Here is a 16,351-nt window from a genome sequence, read left to right on the forward strand (position 1 = left end):
TTTTCATATTGAAACTGTTGAAAATACACAACAAAGCAAGTTAATCCACATGACAGCTTCTGAATCTTATATACAGGCACTGGACTAAAAATAGCCTACATTCAACCAGTCATCGCTCCCAAAATGAATTCAGCGGGTCATCTTGTTAATTATATAAATGAATTACAACAATAAAATAAAATTTCATCATGAACAACATCACATTAGACCACAGAAATTCCAAAATAACATTTCCCTTACATTCAACTTCCAAAAGTGCATTCATCTTTGCCAATGTTACATTCATTTAGTTGACTAGTGCTATACGCTGTATTAACAAAAAACATTAATGGCATTAATAAAAACACTTACACTGACAAGCTACGCAATATATAATGAAGCTACGTTCATAATCGAATGCGATTCATCTGCGATAATGAACGCGATATTGCGTAGCTTGTCAGTGATCTACAGCTCTGTGTATTAAATGCTGCTCCATCTGAAAGCACGTGATGGAGATTTGCTATCATAAAACCGGCTTTACTGACGAGATGCGCATGACAATCACATGCGATTTATCGTGCAGCCCTTTTTTTTTGTTGTTGTTGTTGATCACAAAGTACAAAGTAGATGAGGAAAACTCGGATATCTACAGCGCGTGGAATGGTGCGCTGTGATTGGTTGAGCGGATATATCGCGTTCTGCAGAGAAGGGAGACTTTTCAAATTAAAAAATTAAAAATTGACTTTTCAATACCGACCAGATACAATACTGATTTTGGTGTTAACTACATTTTTTTTTTTAAATGGCGTTTATTGTGTTTTGGAACCAAACTAGGTTCAAAGGGAGGCCTACAGAGAGCTTCCAGCACCACAGCGAGGTCCCAAGGAGGGACACGAGATCGTACCTGAGGCCTCAGCCTCATCACACCGCGGAGGAAACTTGTAACCAGGGGGTCCTTGCCCACTGACTGACCACCAAGAGGGCCGTGGTAGACCGCTATAGGTCCTTCAGCCTTCAGGGTGGAGTGGGTTAACCCTGCGAAGAAACGGGACTGCAAGGCCAGCACTGTACCAATCGGGCAGTTAACTGGGTCAAGCCGGTGGTCTCCGCACCATGAAGTGACGAGTGTCCACTTCAGGGCGTACAGTTTCCTCATTGAGGGAGTTTTAGATTGGAGGATGGTCTCAACAACCTCGGTTGAGAGACCAGAGGCTATGAGTTGTGCCCCCACAGGGGGCCACACCCACAGATTCCACAACTCTGGGTGGGGGTGAAGAATAATGCGCTCCGCCTGTGAGAGGAGAGCTCTCCTGATGGGAATCTCCTATGGAGAGCCGTCGAGGAGAGAAATCAGGTCCGAGAACCATACTCAGCCCAGCCAGAATGGGGCTACTAGCAATAGACGGACCCCATCCCGGCGCATTCTCTCTAGAACTCGTACAGACGGGAAAGGCGTACAGACGAAGCCTCGGCCAAGTCTGTGCCATAGCATCCAGCCCCAGTGGAGGTGGATGAGTCAGAGAGAACCAGAGGGGACAGTGCGATGTCTGATGAGTTGCAAACAAATCCACCTGAGCCTGGCCAAAAACTCTCCATATCTGCTTCACCACCTCGGGGTGAAGCATCCATTCCCCAGGCCTCGGCCCCTGCCTCGACAGGATGTCTGCTCCCATACTGAGATGCCCAGGAATGTGCACTGCTTTCAGCAAGAGGAGCTTGTCCTGGGACCACACAAGGATCTGGTGTGCCAACTTGTATAAGGGGCGCGAACGCAGACCTCCCTGGTGGTTGATATAAAAGACCACCGCTGTGTTGTCGGTGCGCACCAACACATGGCGATCTCTTAGGTCCGGAAGGAAGTGTTTCAATGCTCAAAACACGGCCAGCATCTCCAGGCAGTTGATGTGCCACGTGAGATGGCGCCCACTCCACAGACCGCAGGCAGGGTGGCCACTCAGCGTTACACGGCGACAAGGAGCTCCCAGCACTGGGCCCTGAGACAAGAACCAAGGTTTCCTCCACATGTCTAAGGCACGTAGGCATTGCCTACCTTGATCATGCAAAGCGGGTTTCCCCTCTGGGAGAACCCCTTGGTCTTGAGCCACCACTATAGGGGCCTCACGTACAGCAGGCCAAAAGGTATCATGTTGGACACAGCAGCCGTCAGACCCAGCAGTTTTTGAAACTGCTTGACAGTGAGTCACCGGCCTTCTCTGACTCTCGCGACTGCAGTGAGGATCGACTCGATCCGAGCAGGAGACAGACGTGCCTGCATCGTGGTCGAATCCCACACCACGCCCAGATAAGTAGTCTTCTGTAATGGAGAAAGTACACTTTTCTTGGCGTTTAGAACTCTTTCATATGAGCGAGAACGACATCTCGATGCCAAAGCGCCATCTGCTCTGATTGAGCTGATTGACCTGCCCGTGACGTCTCGCCCATCGATTGGACTGATTACACATATGATTCAGAGCATGATCTCGCTGAAGGCGTTCCCCTAGCGTTTTCCGATGTAGCTTGAGTTCCAGAAGGGGAAACGGTGGCCGAGAGAGCTCAATGCGCTGCAACTTCAGAAAACACATGCAAATAGAAAAAGAACCAGCAAATGAAGAAAACATCTTCATCAATTTGACAGCAGGTGCTGCAAATGCGCACAACACAACCAAATAAATAATTTTATTTGCAGCACGTTTCTTTGGTTGTGTTGTGAGTATTTGCAGTTCGTTTCTTTATTTAGTTGTGTTGTGAGCATTTGCAGCACGTGTGTTGTCAAATTGATGAAGTTGTTTTCTTAATTTGCAGTTGTTGTTTTTTTTCTATTTTCAGCGCGTTGAGCTCTCTCGGCCACTGTATAAAAATCATGAAAATGATCATTTACTCACCATCATGTTATTCTCAATGAACAGGACTTTCTTTCTTAAACCAAACATTTTTGGTTTAGTCAAACTTTTCCATATTTGCCGTTTTCCATACGATAAACGGTCAGCGGGCTTTTACAGTAGGCTTTAAAAATAACACAAAACACCATAAAAGTGGTCTATTTTAATTGTGTGCTGGTCTTATAAAGTCATACGATAGCTTTGTGCGAGAAACAGACCGAAATGCAAGTTGTTGTTGATGTTATTTTTCTGTTCCCGGATCTTTGAGCGAGTGAAATGAACTCGGGAACCAAATCAGCGAATGAATCATTTAGACTGGCTTTGTGAGCTGAATCAACCGATTCAATGAAAATTTCCGACTCAAAAGAACGATTCATTCACAAATCAGACGACACTGCTTCCTTGTCACAGGAATGTATGAGATTTTCAAACATTTTGTGAATAACAACTTTAATTTCAGTCTTTTCTCACATACATCTTATGTTTCTTAATCAGACTTAAAATATAGTGCTCAGGTCAGGTCAGTAAAACGAAATGATCGTTAAGTTACGTGACTGCGCCGGCGCTTTCTGTGGAAGACAGGAGAAAGCGCGTGCTGGAGATACGCATGCAGATAGAAAGAAGATGGGCTACAAACAAACCCAGGTGTTTATGCTTTTTTTTTTTTTTTTTTTTTGCAGACTTCGCATAAACTTGGATTAATATTTTAGCTATATGATTAGATTTATCTGATCATTATAATGCGATTTGACTGCTTTAATTTATACTTTATTAAAAGCTTATTTTAGACATCTGCAAACTATTTTGCAAATAGTTTCTTTATTAAAAAAAATACACTTATTAATGTTGGGCATCACTCAGAAACATATGCAAAGTTTTAATTAGTTTACATCTTTATGAAAATAAACCTATTTTCCTATAAAACTAAAAATAGCCTTCAGGTGACGTTCAGGAAAGGTTCTCTTCAGATGACCGTCCTAAAATAATCTGCAGGCAACGTTCTGGCAAGGTTATCTTTAGGTTACAAAATTAAACCAAAAAATAACCTGCAGGGAACGTTGTGGGAAGATTCTCTTTAGGTTATTAACAAAGAACTTAAAGGCAACATTCCAAGAACGTTCTTATTTTGTTCCAAATAAATAAATACATTTAAAAAAGGGAACCACATGGGAGTATTAGGGGAAGGCTCTGTTTGTTGGGTATGAACTAGAGCTGCTTTCTTGACAACCCCCCTCACAATTCACTTCTATTATATTAAAAACAGATTGATCAGGATAATCTTCAAAATGAACAGAAGCCATACTGGTTTGGAACAAAATAAGAGTATGTTAATATGACAATTTTCCATTTTGGATTAACTATCCCTTTAATAATTGGTCTCTGTGGGTGTTTTGCACTGATATAAACAGTACTTGAACTGTTTTATCAGTTTTATATTGAGTAGTTCATTTCTCCAGTGGGCTGATGTGTTTTTTTCATTTGATTCACCTGTTCGCACAAATCTGTTTTTGACACAAATGTACAGTGGCCTATATGCTTTAAAATAGCAAGTCATCCCTTTGCTTTTCAGTGTATTTACTGAATATATTTGTTAAAATAACAATCTATTCATATAACCTTGAATTCAGAGAGCACTGCAGAATGGTGCTCAGTTCAGTGAACAATAGGTCCAATCTGCTCATGAACTGAGGATTTTCCATCTCTATCTGATATATCTGTCTCTAAAGGCTGGATTAGCCGAGTGTTTTGTAATATCGCACTATGAATACAGGAACTTAAAGGCTGTCATTCTTAAAGGACTTCGGTTTATTTTAGATCATTCATTGTTAAAGTGCTCTTAAGACAAATTGCAGCAGTTACCCATCATTCCCTTTGTCCTGATCCTACAGAGCCTTTTCTCTTCTATTAGAGTCAGCAAAGCTTTATTAGCATGATTGTTTGAATTTATAGTATTGGCAGAGCATACTGCTGTACTGAAATAGACCATTCAGAAAATAAATAAGGTGAAATAAAGAAAGAGACAAGGGATGCATAAAAGGAAAACATAAAAAGAAATAGTCAAGGTAATAACAAATTAGCAAGTAAATAAAGGAATATTAGATTTTAATGGGAACATAAATGAAAGGACAAATAATGGGAATATAAAAGAGAGAGAGAAGTGGAAAATAAAAGCAAAAAGAGAAAAAAATAAACTTAATGTAGGACAAATATAATGAAAATAAAAGGAAGAGACAAGGCATAAATAAATAAAAAATAATAATGGTATGTAAATAAGAAATAATGAAGGAGAACTTTTATAAATGGACAAAGAAGAAATATAAAATAATAAATGAAGTAAAGAATACTTCAATGGGAAAATAAAACAAAGGAACAAATAAACTAAATCAAAAGAACTGAATGGAAAAATAAAGGAAAGGGACAAGGAATAAAATAACAGAAAAAAATAAGGTTAATATACTGTAAAAACAATGTAGGGGAAAAAAGAGACAAAATATATTAAAATCAAATAATAAAATTTGGATCTAAAATATGGTATATATACCTGTACAAAATATGTGTCTCATCTCTCATATATATCTCACTCCCTCTCCACTTCTCTTTTCTCTTCTGCTTCTAAAGCACTACCTCATCCTCCCTAAGGAGTGTCTGCGGTGTCTACATTGAAACGCATGATGAATTATGTGGCAATATAAGAGGACCATGAAAGATGACATGCATGAGATAATGATTGCAAATGTAGATCCACGTGGCGAGTCAGGAGTTTTTGTTTGTTTACTAATGGCTTTGTCTTTCGACAGAAGGAGGGACATGCGAGGTGATTGCAGCACACAGGTGCTGTAACAAAAACAAGATTGAAGAGAGATCTCAGACAGTGAAGTGCTCCTGTTTACCAGGGAAAGTGGCAGGAACCACCAGGAATAAACCCTCCTGTGTTGACGGTAAGTGAAGAGACAGCAACCATGGATGAAGTCCTAAATAAAGGAATAATTCACACCAAAATTAACATTAGCTAAAAATTTACTCACATCCAAGTCATCCAAGATGTAGGTGAAGATTTGTTTCTTACTTGGAGCAGATGTGTAGAAATGTAGCATATCAGCTGCTCACCAATAGATCCAATAGATGCAGTGAATGGGTGCCGTCAGAATGAGAGTCCAAACAGCTGATAAAAACATCACGATAATCCACAAGTAATCCACACAACTCCAGTCCATAAATTAACATCTTGTGAAGCAAAAAGCTACGTTTGTGATAAACAAGTCCATCATTAGGAGGTTTTTCAAGTCCACTATCCTTAAAATTGCTTTTTCCAGTGAAAAAGCAATCTTGTCTGAATCAGGAGAGATATATGCACAGATCAAGCACAGTTTACAAGTAAAAACAGTCCAAAACAGGTCTAAACAAGTATGTATGTTGGTGGATTTTGATGTGAGGACAAGAGGAAGCATTATTATGGATTATGAACTTGTGTTTTAGCCAGAAGTGATGGTTTAAAGTTGAAATGCCTTAATGATGGATTTGTTTATTTTTTTAAAAATGCAGCTTTTCCCTTCACAATATGTTAATTGATGGTCATGTAGATTATTTTGATGTTTTTATCAGCTGTTTGGACTCTCATTCTGATGGCACCCATTCACCAAATCTGTTCCGATTAAGAAATTTAACAGATGCTTGACTGTTTTGAACCATCTCAATACAGCTTTGCAGTGTGTGAACAGGCTTGCACAGTGCAGCTGTGCTAAAACACACTCTGTGCAGCGGTGTAAAGCTGCAAAGTGCTCCAAAAGACTGTGGAGCTTTTTAAGGTGTGGTGTGTTTGAAGAAACTCTGTTCAGGGTCGCTCTTGCAGTGTCCCTGCCCTAGAAAAGCTCAGATCCTCAGGGCTTTTCATTATTAATGCTCTGTCCTTATGACAAACGAGCTGCTGTAAACTAACACTTCTGGGAGAACATCTCACTCGCAACACACCCAGAGATAATCAAAGAACATTAACTTTGACTGAATCTCGCGGAGGAGCATCCAACCTTTTCCCCATGTCAAGCTCGTTAGGATATTCTATTCCTAAAGGTGAAGTGTGTCGTTTTTTGGATATTAAAACACCTAAAGGCTCAACTTGAAGAGATTCTAGCATCATTTACTCATCGTCATGCCTTTCCAAAACTGTGACTTTCTTTATTCTGTGGAAAGGAGATGTAAAACAGAATGACGGCATCAGTCACCTTTCACTGTCATTGTATGGAAAAAAGATAAACGGTGACTGAGGCTGTATTTGATTAAATAGCAAGGGCTAAATCAAGGGTTAGCATCATGATTAATAAAAAATTCTGTTCAAACTTTGCAAGACATAAATATATAGGCAGCTGCTGTTTCATCTTTACAGGCTGCAGTATGTTGTCTAATAGAGTTCAGAGGCAGAAGTGTGTGTGGATGGGACTTTTTCCTGATATTTGTGTGTGTGTGTGTGTGTGTGTGTGTGTGTGTATGTGTGTGTGATTTCTGTAGTTGATATTTTACCAAAAAAAAAAAAAAAAGAAAGAAAAAAAAAGAAAAATACACAACGATGGTCTGTGCTCTGAAAAAGTCTTGATTTATTTAAAGCAGCAGGGGAAAAAGCAAATGCGTTTGGTCCAAAGATGCCTTAAGTTACTTGGAACTTTATGTTGTTGCTGGTTTACCGTTTAAAAAAATAAAATTTCTGCCAAAAAAGTAATTAAAAAACAATGACAAAAAGATTCTTCATTTTTAAAGGTATCCCATATAATGTTTTTATGATTTGAAACAGTTATTTTAACTGAAGTAATTAACTGATACATTAATTAAATTGATATTTTTATTAGTTCATTTTCATCTTCCAGCAGTAACTACAAGTAACGATAGGCTAATATTTTATATCTACACAGATTCTGCAAAAAAAGTGATTTAAAAACAATGGCAGAAAGATTCTGGAAGCTTTAACCACATTTTTGAAGAAGTTCCCATATTTTATTTTATTTTTATTTAAGATTTGAAAGTAATCATAATCAGTGTATTTAGGTTTTGCAGCAGTAACATTAACCGAAGTAGCTATATCATATTTTAGCAGTAATTAGGATTAAAAATGCAAAATTTTGTTGCATTTTTTTGATCTCTGTTTCCTAGTTAAACCGAGATGACACATTTACTGAAGTGTCACTGAGATGATGGCCATTAAAACTGGTCTCGCTCCTCTTATTCACATTGATATTCTAGGATATGAGGCTGAAGGCTAACTCTCCCTCTCTCTGTCAAAGGAGTACATGACATTGAAGGCTACATGTTATGTATGAGACACTTTGTTTACTTTTTGGAGGATAAGAGACCTCAGTAAAGTGAATTTTTATCAAAAAAAAAAACAGAGCTCTTGCCTGAGGTTATGTTTTCCATGGATTTTTTTATTGCTCTGTGTCCTTGGCCATGCTGGCAAAACTGGCAAAAACGGGAAGAACAGTGTTAGGTTCGCCTAATGCGTGCAAAGTCTATAAAGCATGAACATTTGTTCATCCTTTAAAAATATCCATGGAGAAAGTGTTAAGCACAGGCAAATCTAATTTTAATGTCCTGTTTGCAAAGAGACAACTACTGGTTGAGTGCTTTTGGGTTTTACAATATTAATGTATGTGACTTAAGTTCACCCATTATCACGGACAAGGAGTAGTGACAAACTTGTCATGTACTTGTCAGAATATTAATAACATAAAAGTGCATTATATTATATTTTCATGTAACACTCTCTCCTTAAACGTTGGGTGTGCGATGTTAGATAGCATTACCGAGATGCATTATTGTATCATATTCTAACATATTCATTCTGATGCAAAGATAAGATGTTCTCAAACCCCTGAGCACCTGCTTCCTTAATGGTCTCTATGCTTTCTCCATCTGGTAATGATCATAAATTTCACCAAGTGGGAAAAGTGATAGTTTTACAAGGATGCTTCTGTTTCAAGCAACTGAACTGATGTAAAACTTTCCATTGTAATGGCAGTAAATTGACCTTCATTTTATATATATATATATATATATATATATATATATATATATATATATATAATATATACCATGTAATTCTTCATAAGATTTCCTAAGACTGCAAGGTGAAGTGATTTAAGTGACTGAATCGGCATGAGATTTCATTTCAGAATAATACATTTCATAAAGTGCCACTCTGTGAAATGGCTGTGCTCCTACTGACCGCAGACATCCACTGAGGCTATTCAAGCACATTAGATTCAAGTCAATTTTATTTGTATAGCGTGTTTCACAACATACTGTTTCAAAGTAGCTTTATAGAAAATTGTACCTTAAAGCCCCATTGAAAAAGCCAAAGGCGACTGTGGCAAGAACAAAAATCCATATAATGTTAAGCGAAAAGCTTCCTTGAGAGGAACCAGACCCTGCTAGAAAAAGCCATCCTACTCTGACAAAGCACATATTACAATAAATACACATGACAAATATCATTGTTACATGTTATATGTAATAATGTGTGCTTTGTATATGCTTTAATGTGTTCATTCAATAAATCTACTCACCATTGACTTATACTGTATAGACAAAACCAAACATTTGTCAAAGTGTCTTCTTTCATGTTCCACAGAAGAAAGTTATGACACAAATTTTATTTAAAAATGACATTGAATTAAATTTAGATAGATCATTTAGATAACGTTTGAATTGAATCGTATATATGCATAATAATCTATCCTAAAACACTTGGAGTAATGCAGTCAGTTAATGAAGCATCCTCTGACATATAAATATTATATGTCAGATGGTCAAGGAGCAGTCGATCATGGAGAATGGAACATTAATCTGTTTTAAGTCAGATGCCAGTGAGAGTCTAACCCAATTGTGATCTGCTCACAGCCTCCATAGTGATTGGGAAGTGGTGGTGTGAGATGGAGCCGTGTCTGGAGGGAGAGGAATGCAAGACTCTACCAGATAACTCCGGCTGGATGTGCTACTCCGGAAACAAAATCAAAACCACCAGGGTGAGATTTAGAGCAGCCAAAAGCATGTTTTATTTTAGCTATTTAACAATACAAGACTCTTGGTGGTGCAGCGTGTGATTGCATGATGTTAATGTGTGTGTGTGTGTGTGCGCGCGTTTTTGTGACAAATCAGGACATAGATTTGTATAATGACAAGGGTATGACAGGTATTACAAGGAGAAGGTGACTTTTCAGGATATTACCCCATGTCCCCACTTTTCAAAACGCTTATAAATCACAAAGAATGGAGTGTATTGAAAATCTGAAACAGCACAGCTTCCTGTAAGGGGTAGGTTTAGGTGTAGGGTTGGTGTAGGGCAATAGCACATACAGTTTGTACAGTATAAAAATCATTACGTCTATGGGATGTCCCCACTTTTCACAAAAACGAACGTGTGTGTGTGTCCCATCCATTTTTTTTTTTCTTTTTTTTTATTAATAAAAAACAGAATACAGAACAATAAATAAACAACCCTCCTACACCTGAATGGCTGCAGGCAGGTGTGTTGGATGCTGAAAGTATTATAAACATAGAAGAGCTCCACACTGCTGGATCTCGCTAGAAATCCAATATTTATTAAAATAGCAGCGATTCGGTCATGTAACTTCCCTCAAGCAGAAAATGACACTCAAATAACTGTTTTAAATAAAAGTAGCCTATCAGAGTGTTTCTTCAGGTAACCAATAAGGTCATTTCTATAAAAGTAGATGTGAATTTTTTTCTTACATTCTTTTTTTTCCTTTATTTTCTTTTTTTTTTTTTTTTTTACAGAATACCCACCCTTACACATCCTTGTAGCAGATGTAATGTTACTGCAAGCTCGTAACGGAGGAACTTTACAAAGGTTTTTGATATTATTCCTTCTTTCTGTCACAATTGTGATTCAGTCAAGGCATAAAATGACTGATAGAAAACAGACAAATTATGGATTTCAAAGGCATATGGTCCATTTGTGAACTCATAATAAATTCTGATAATTCCAATCACATTTAGTTAGCCTGTTTGATATGTTGCTGCAAATTATTCAAACATAAATTCATTCTCAGATTGTTTTCGTATTACTCATCCAGCTTTTATTTACTGTACTTTTTCAGGGAAACATCCAAGACGACAAGCTGAATTAAGTTTTCTCAACTCTAAACCAACAGACATGTGTTTAATGACTTGAAATGGAGTCTTCTGCTCATAAATCCATCTGTCTCTGACTAACACGGACACCAGACTTTCTAAGAAAATCTTTGTGGCCGTTGAACACTGCTGGTTCTTTCGTTGTTTTGTTTTTGTTTGACATTTGTCAAATATTTGTTTCCTCTCGATGAGTCCTGGATAATTAAACTTGTATCCGTTTGTGTGGAGTGCACTCAAACCAGCTATACCTTGCCTGAAATAATCTTCAACTGTAATATTCTTGGATGTTCCTATGTCTCCGGAAGAACATATTAATTCTCCTACTGTATGTAGTGAAACTGGCTTCCTGTTCATGTGGATTTTCAGAAGGGGATTGATCCTCATCAAGCAAGTTTAATTAAGACACTTTGTGCTTCGACTGTGAGTAAAATGCTGAGGAGCACATGTACATGGAATGACCGATCCAGTCCGGAAATGTTTCTCCGTTTCCTGGAACGTTATATCAGATTCAGAATTAATTCTGGTGGTGATAAGTCTTCAGCATGATTTCTGTAAATCTGTAAAAATAAGTGAAGGAAATGTTTTACATAAATAAAATGAATTCAAAACAGGTGAGAATGATGTTAAAAATGTATTTGACTTAAAATAAACAATAATTTAATGTGAACGTAATGGGTGGGAAAGTGCAAAGGAACAGTCTTGTTTACATATTCTTGTCCGCTGTTCTGTTGATTGGTTAAAGATGCTGTTTTTATTTTTATTTTTGGGCTTCTGTAATATTTTGACAAATTGAGTCATCAAGGCTTAACTGAAGTGTTCTGAGAATTTACATGTTTAATGAAAAACTAATAGACCGTCACTTTGGCTGCGGCAATATATAAAAGTTGTGGATTTATTACTGAAGTTAATGAAGCCTGATTGAAATATGCTGGTGCATGCACATATAAAATACCGTGACATTTAAATATTCTGAATCAAATGCATTTTCCGTTGTTCAAATATGCCTTCATACGCCTGGTACAATATTGGGGGATCTGGTCGTTTGAATGGACCCCAGGAAAGCAGGTGGAGGGTCTTTGAATGTGTAGGCAGGCAGTCCACGCTTAAGGACACTGTGGAAATTCTGACACCCGCTGGGACATTTACCTGTCGTTTACATTCAGAAATAGTCCTCTCCGCTCGAAGCAGCTGAGGGCCAGAGCACGCACTCACTCTGAATATGTAGCTCCAGCATCTTAAGCAGGGAGTCGTGAACATAAGAGCCTCCGTGTTGCTGTCGGCATGCAGAAAGAAGGTTCTAACTACAGGCTGAGTGAATACAGATCACTACATTTACAGTCCTCCGCATGGGACAGCAGAGGATGAACTTTAGCCCTCACCTTCAGCGGAGCTTTAGTGGAATTTCAAACAGTTGACTGCAGAATATCAGAGTGGAAAATGAATACAAGGAAATCTTAAGCAAATATCAGCATTATCTCTGGCCGGCTGAGCTTTTGCTAGTATGGTTTTTGCTAAATTGAAAAAGTTATTTTGTGTTTTTGAAAAGATGAGGAGGAATCACAGTAGGCTATTATTTTTAAGAACATAAATGGAAGTCTTCAACATCATCGTTATACAATAGTTTCAGTCCTCAGATCTGATTGGCTGAGCAGTGTTCCAAGAGTGCTGATACAGTCCAGCAGCACTGGGACTTTTCACTGTTTGTATCGCTCCACTTGTCTGTGTTTGCATGTTCAAAACTGTCTGTGCATTAATAGTGTTACTTTCCACAGTTTGCATCATTGCGAGAGAGGGCAGGTCACTGAATGATTCATTCAACCAATTTGTTAAAAATGGATTCATTCAGAGACGTAACAAGTGACTTTATAAGTCAATCACTAAGTCATTATTTCAACTGACTCATTAAAAACAAGTGACTCATTAAATCATTTTATTCAACAAGTTTGATCAAAAGAACTGATTCATTCAGGAAATGGTTGTGTCTGAATTTGCATACCCTAGTGAGCAGCTGCTTCTTTAGAATAAGTTCTCTCATTGCCATGAGACCTACTAGCATAGTTTGCATTGCATTACTGCCATTCACAACTCCTCTCCCATGGCCTCATGGGATAGTAAAGCGTTCACCAGATGCAAACTTCAGAAATTTATTAGCAATAGTGAGGTTTTTTTTTTTTTTGCCTACTATATTGTAGGGATGTATGTATATTTATATATAGCCACTGTCTTTATTTGTGAATCATTTAACCATTATTTTAACCAATTTGTTTAAAAACAATGATTCATTTAGGAGCTAAACAAGTGCCTGATTTAATGAGTGGGTCACTGTATCGTTTACTCAACTGATTCATTCAAAAGCACTCACCATTGCTAGGAAATGATTCTGCTTTGATTGATTTTCGTAGTTCGCAAGTAACTGACAATACTGTGTCTAATATTTCTTGTTTACTGAACTGTATAAAAGCAATATCTCCCATTGCAGCCTCGTGCATATGGATGAATCACAGCCCTTCTGCCTGTGTGATATTGCTTTACTATAAAACATCTACCAATTTTTCAGATTTCTATCTACTGAAACTGGACATTTTGCCACATAAGTTAGTCATTAAAATCATCAAAACTCTCAAACAAGCAATTCCTTCTGTAATTTAAGCACATGTATATGGGTAGTTAACAACATGCCCATGGATCTTTTGAATCAGTGTCATAATTTTATGAGGAAGCGTATATCTGGGTCACAATAAATAAATAAATAAATAAATAAATATTTTTTTTTAGTTTTAATCGCATTTTTGCCTCTATTAGTGCATGTTAAATACAGTTGAAACAGTCTGTCAGTAATATGAGCTCACAAAAACAGCATGCATAATAATTATAACAGAAAAGAAAAAAATAATTACAACAGAAAAAAGCAGTTAAACAGTGGGAAAGTGTAGCATGTCACACCACAGGCCATTGACTTTCCTGTAGTGTTTCATGTCAACCATACACATATTTCCCAGGATTTCTACCATGTCCTTTTACCACTTCCAACCTCCAGTGTTTTCTTTTTTTTTTTTTTTTTTGGAAAGGCAAAGGTATTCATATGCACTGTGAGTGGAAAAAAACATATCACACATGCTGATGGTTGCTTGTTGAGCTCTTTGAGGTCCAGCAAATGAGGCTATTAAGAATTCAAAGCAGTTTCTGATACAATGAAACCGCTGGAGCTTTGAAGGATAAAAGCAGCGATGTCCTCCTCACTGCCACAGAGTTAACTGCACTGATATTTGCTCAGAGAGACAATTCTAGGTCTGGAAAGTCTGAAACGCTCCTGTGAGGCTCTCTGTCTGCTCTGCAAGTCTCAATGTCATTACAAAAAGTCATTTATATAACACTTTAAAAGGACGGCAAATGAGATTGCAAATTGGATCCTTTTGAAAATAACTAGCTGGTATTTTTTCTCTGAAAGATTCAAAAGAAATACAGAAAACACTAACCGAAATTCTCATGTATGAAATTAAATAATTGATCTAAGAAAGGATAGTTTGCCAGTAGAGAAAACAATATTATGAATAGTTTGCCAGAAACAATGGTTTGAAGTTAAAAACATCCTAATGATAAATTTGTTTATTAGAAATGTGTATTTTCACTTCACAAGATGTTAATTGATGGACTGGAGTCGTATGGATTATTTGTGGATTATTGTGATGTTTTTATCAGCTCTTGTTCTGACGGCACCCATTCACTGCAGAGGATACATTGGTGATGTAATGCTAAATTTCTCCAAATCTGTTCAGATTAAGAAACAAACTCATCATCTTGGATGGCCTGAGGGTGAGTAAATTTTCACATTTTCATTTTTGTGTGAACTATTCTTTTTTCTTTTTTTATTTAACAGGGTCATCAATGTAACAATGTCTGCTTTCTTGTTGTGTTTAACTGCAGCATTAGTGCTGATCACAACGTGAGCTCCCTTGTTTTTGTTGGTAAAGCCCCTCTTTTTGACTCTAATTTAACCTGACATCAGGAGCTTCTTACACAACCCTGCTCTCAATCACAATTATTAATGACCAGCAGAGAGTCAGGAGCTGTCAACGTGTGTGCTGTTTGGAAATGTGCATGCAATACAGCATTAAAATTTCCCCAGAATCACTACCTCTGAGACTTTCCAAATCGAGTAATGGGTAACACTGAATAATGCTAAACCAACCAACCTGTTCAAATCTCAGTTGTCTGAGTTGGTTTTTAAAATGCCAGCCATCATTATTCTTTTTTAATCGTGGTATCTGAAGATCAGAACAGCACAGGCTGTGGTGATAGACTATGCGAACCCAAGATTCGCTTTCACCTTTCATTTTCACCTTCTCGCGTCACTTAATTCACAGCCTCCTCTCACACCCAGTTACACAAACAAGACAGGTATCTCTCAACTGCAAACACACACCAAAACACTTGATCAGAAGGGGCAGATAAAAAAGGAAATCACCCAAAAGCATCCTAGACAGCTCATTATAGAGTTCTTTATGAAACACAAAACTAGTTAGCGTCCACAATTTTAAGGTAATAGTGAATTAAATAAATAAACAAATATGTTTAATGAGGTTAGAACACCCCAAGCCTTTTTCAATAAATTTTTTTATTTTTTATTTATCATTTCTTGAGCATGGCATGGGACTCAGTTTAGTGTTGTAATTATTGGGACAAGTAACCAACTGTGCAGTTGTAAACATTTTTAGTCAATAAAAATTAATCACAAATGAAAATATCTATAGGGCTGTAAAAAAAAATGTACCATGTTAAAATAATAAGAATTTCCCAAGCCTATTCAAAGTCACATGCAAAAGCACATTCCTTCACAACAAGAACATCCCAGCAGATGTAAACCAAAACAAGAGTTTAATAAAAAATGATCCACCAATCAGTTTTGTCTGTGTTGCTCTACACATCAATAAGACTGAGTTTTATGATTAATGTGCATGTAAAAACATACAAAATAGAATGCATTTCTGGACTTTGATTCAATCCCTGTATGGAAACTCAGATACATTTTTCTAAATCACGCACAAAGACAAATCCCAAAACAGATGGAGCACATCATTACTCAATTCCTTATGCCAAGCACCTGTACAGTTAACTCATTTCCACTGACTGCATTCTCAACTTTCGCCAAATTCTCTAAATCAATACTGTAATCTAATTTCATTTAATTGTAAATAACATGCAATTGTCTGAAATTCACCCAAAAATGAAAATTCTGTCATCATTTGTTCATTCTAACCAACTCTTTGCCATTCAGCGAAAGTCAGTGCACTTTGATTGTATGGAAAAGAGCAGCTTGGATCTCCTTTTGTTGTTTGATGGTAGAAAGTAAG

At 37.4% G+C, this 16,351-nt stretch overlaps 1 protein-coding gene across 3 annotated transcripts in view; it reads left to right on the forward strand.

The window, feature by feature from the left end:
* The window catches only part of tafa1a (TAFA chemokine like family member 1a), a 49,598-nt gene extending 37,731 nt beyond the window's left edge, over positions 1 to 11,867 (forward strand). Inside the window, exons 3-6 of one of the 3 annotated variants that reach the window (XM_058763857.1) lie at positions 5,660 to 5,800; positions 9,747 to 9,871; positions 10,644 to 10,716; positions 10,967 to 11,867. In XM_058763857.1, the coding sequence (XP_058619840.1) occupies positions 5,660 to 5,800; positions 9,747 to 9,871; positions 10,644 to 10,670 (293 nt within the window). In that variant the 3' untranslated portion in view covers positions 10,671 to 10,716; positions 10,967 to 11,867. The remainder of the gene's footprint in view (positions 1 to 5,659; positions 5,801 to 9,746; positions 9,872 to 10,643; positions 10,717 to 10,966) is intronic. The other 2 variants (XM_058763856.1, XM_058763858.1) reach the window with 2 other exon arrangements.
* The last annotated feature ends 4,484 nt before the right edge of the window (positions 11,868 to 16,351 follow it).

This window comes from Onychostoma macrolepis, chromosome 23 (assembly GCF_012432095.1).
Source record: "Onychostoma macrolepis isolate SWU-2019 chromosome 23, ASM1243209v1, whole genome shotgun sequence".
Classification (NCBI taxonomy): Eukaryota; Metazoa; Chordata; class Actinopteri; order Cypriniformes; family Cyprinidae; genus Onychostoma; species Onychostoma macrolepis.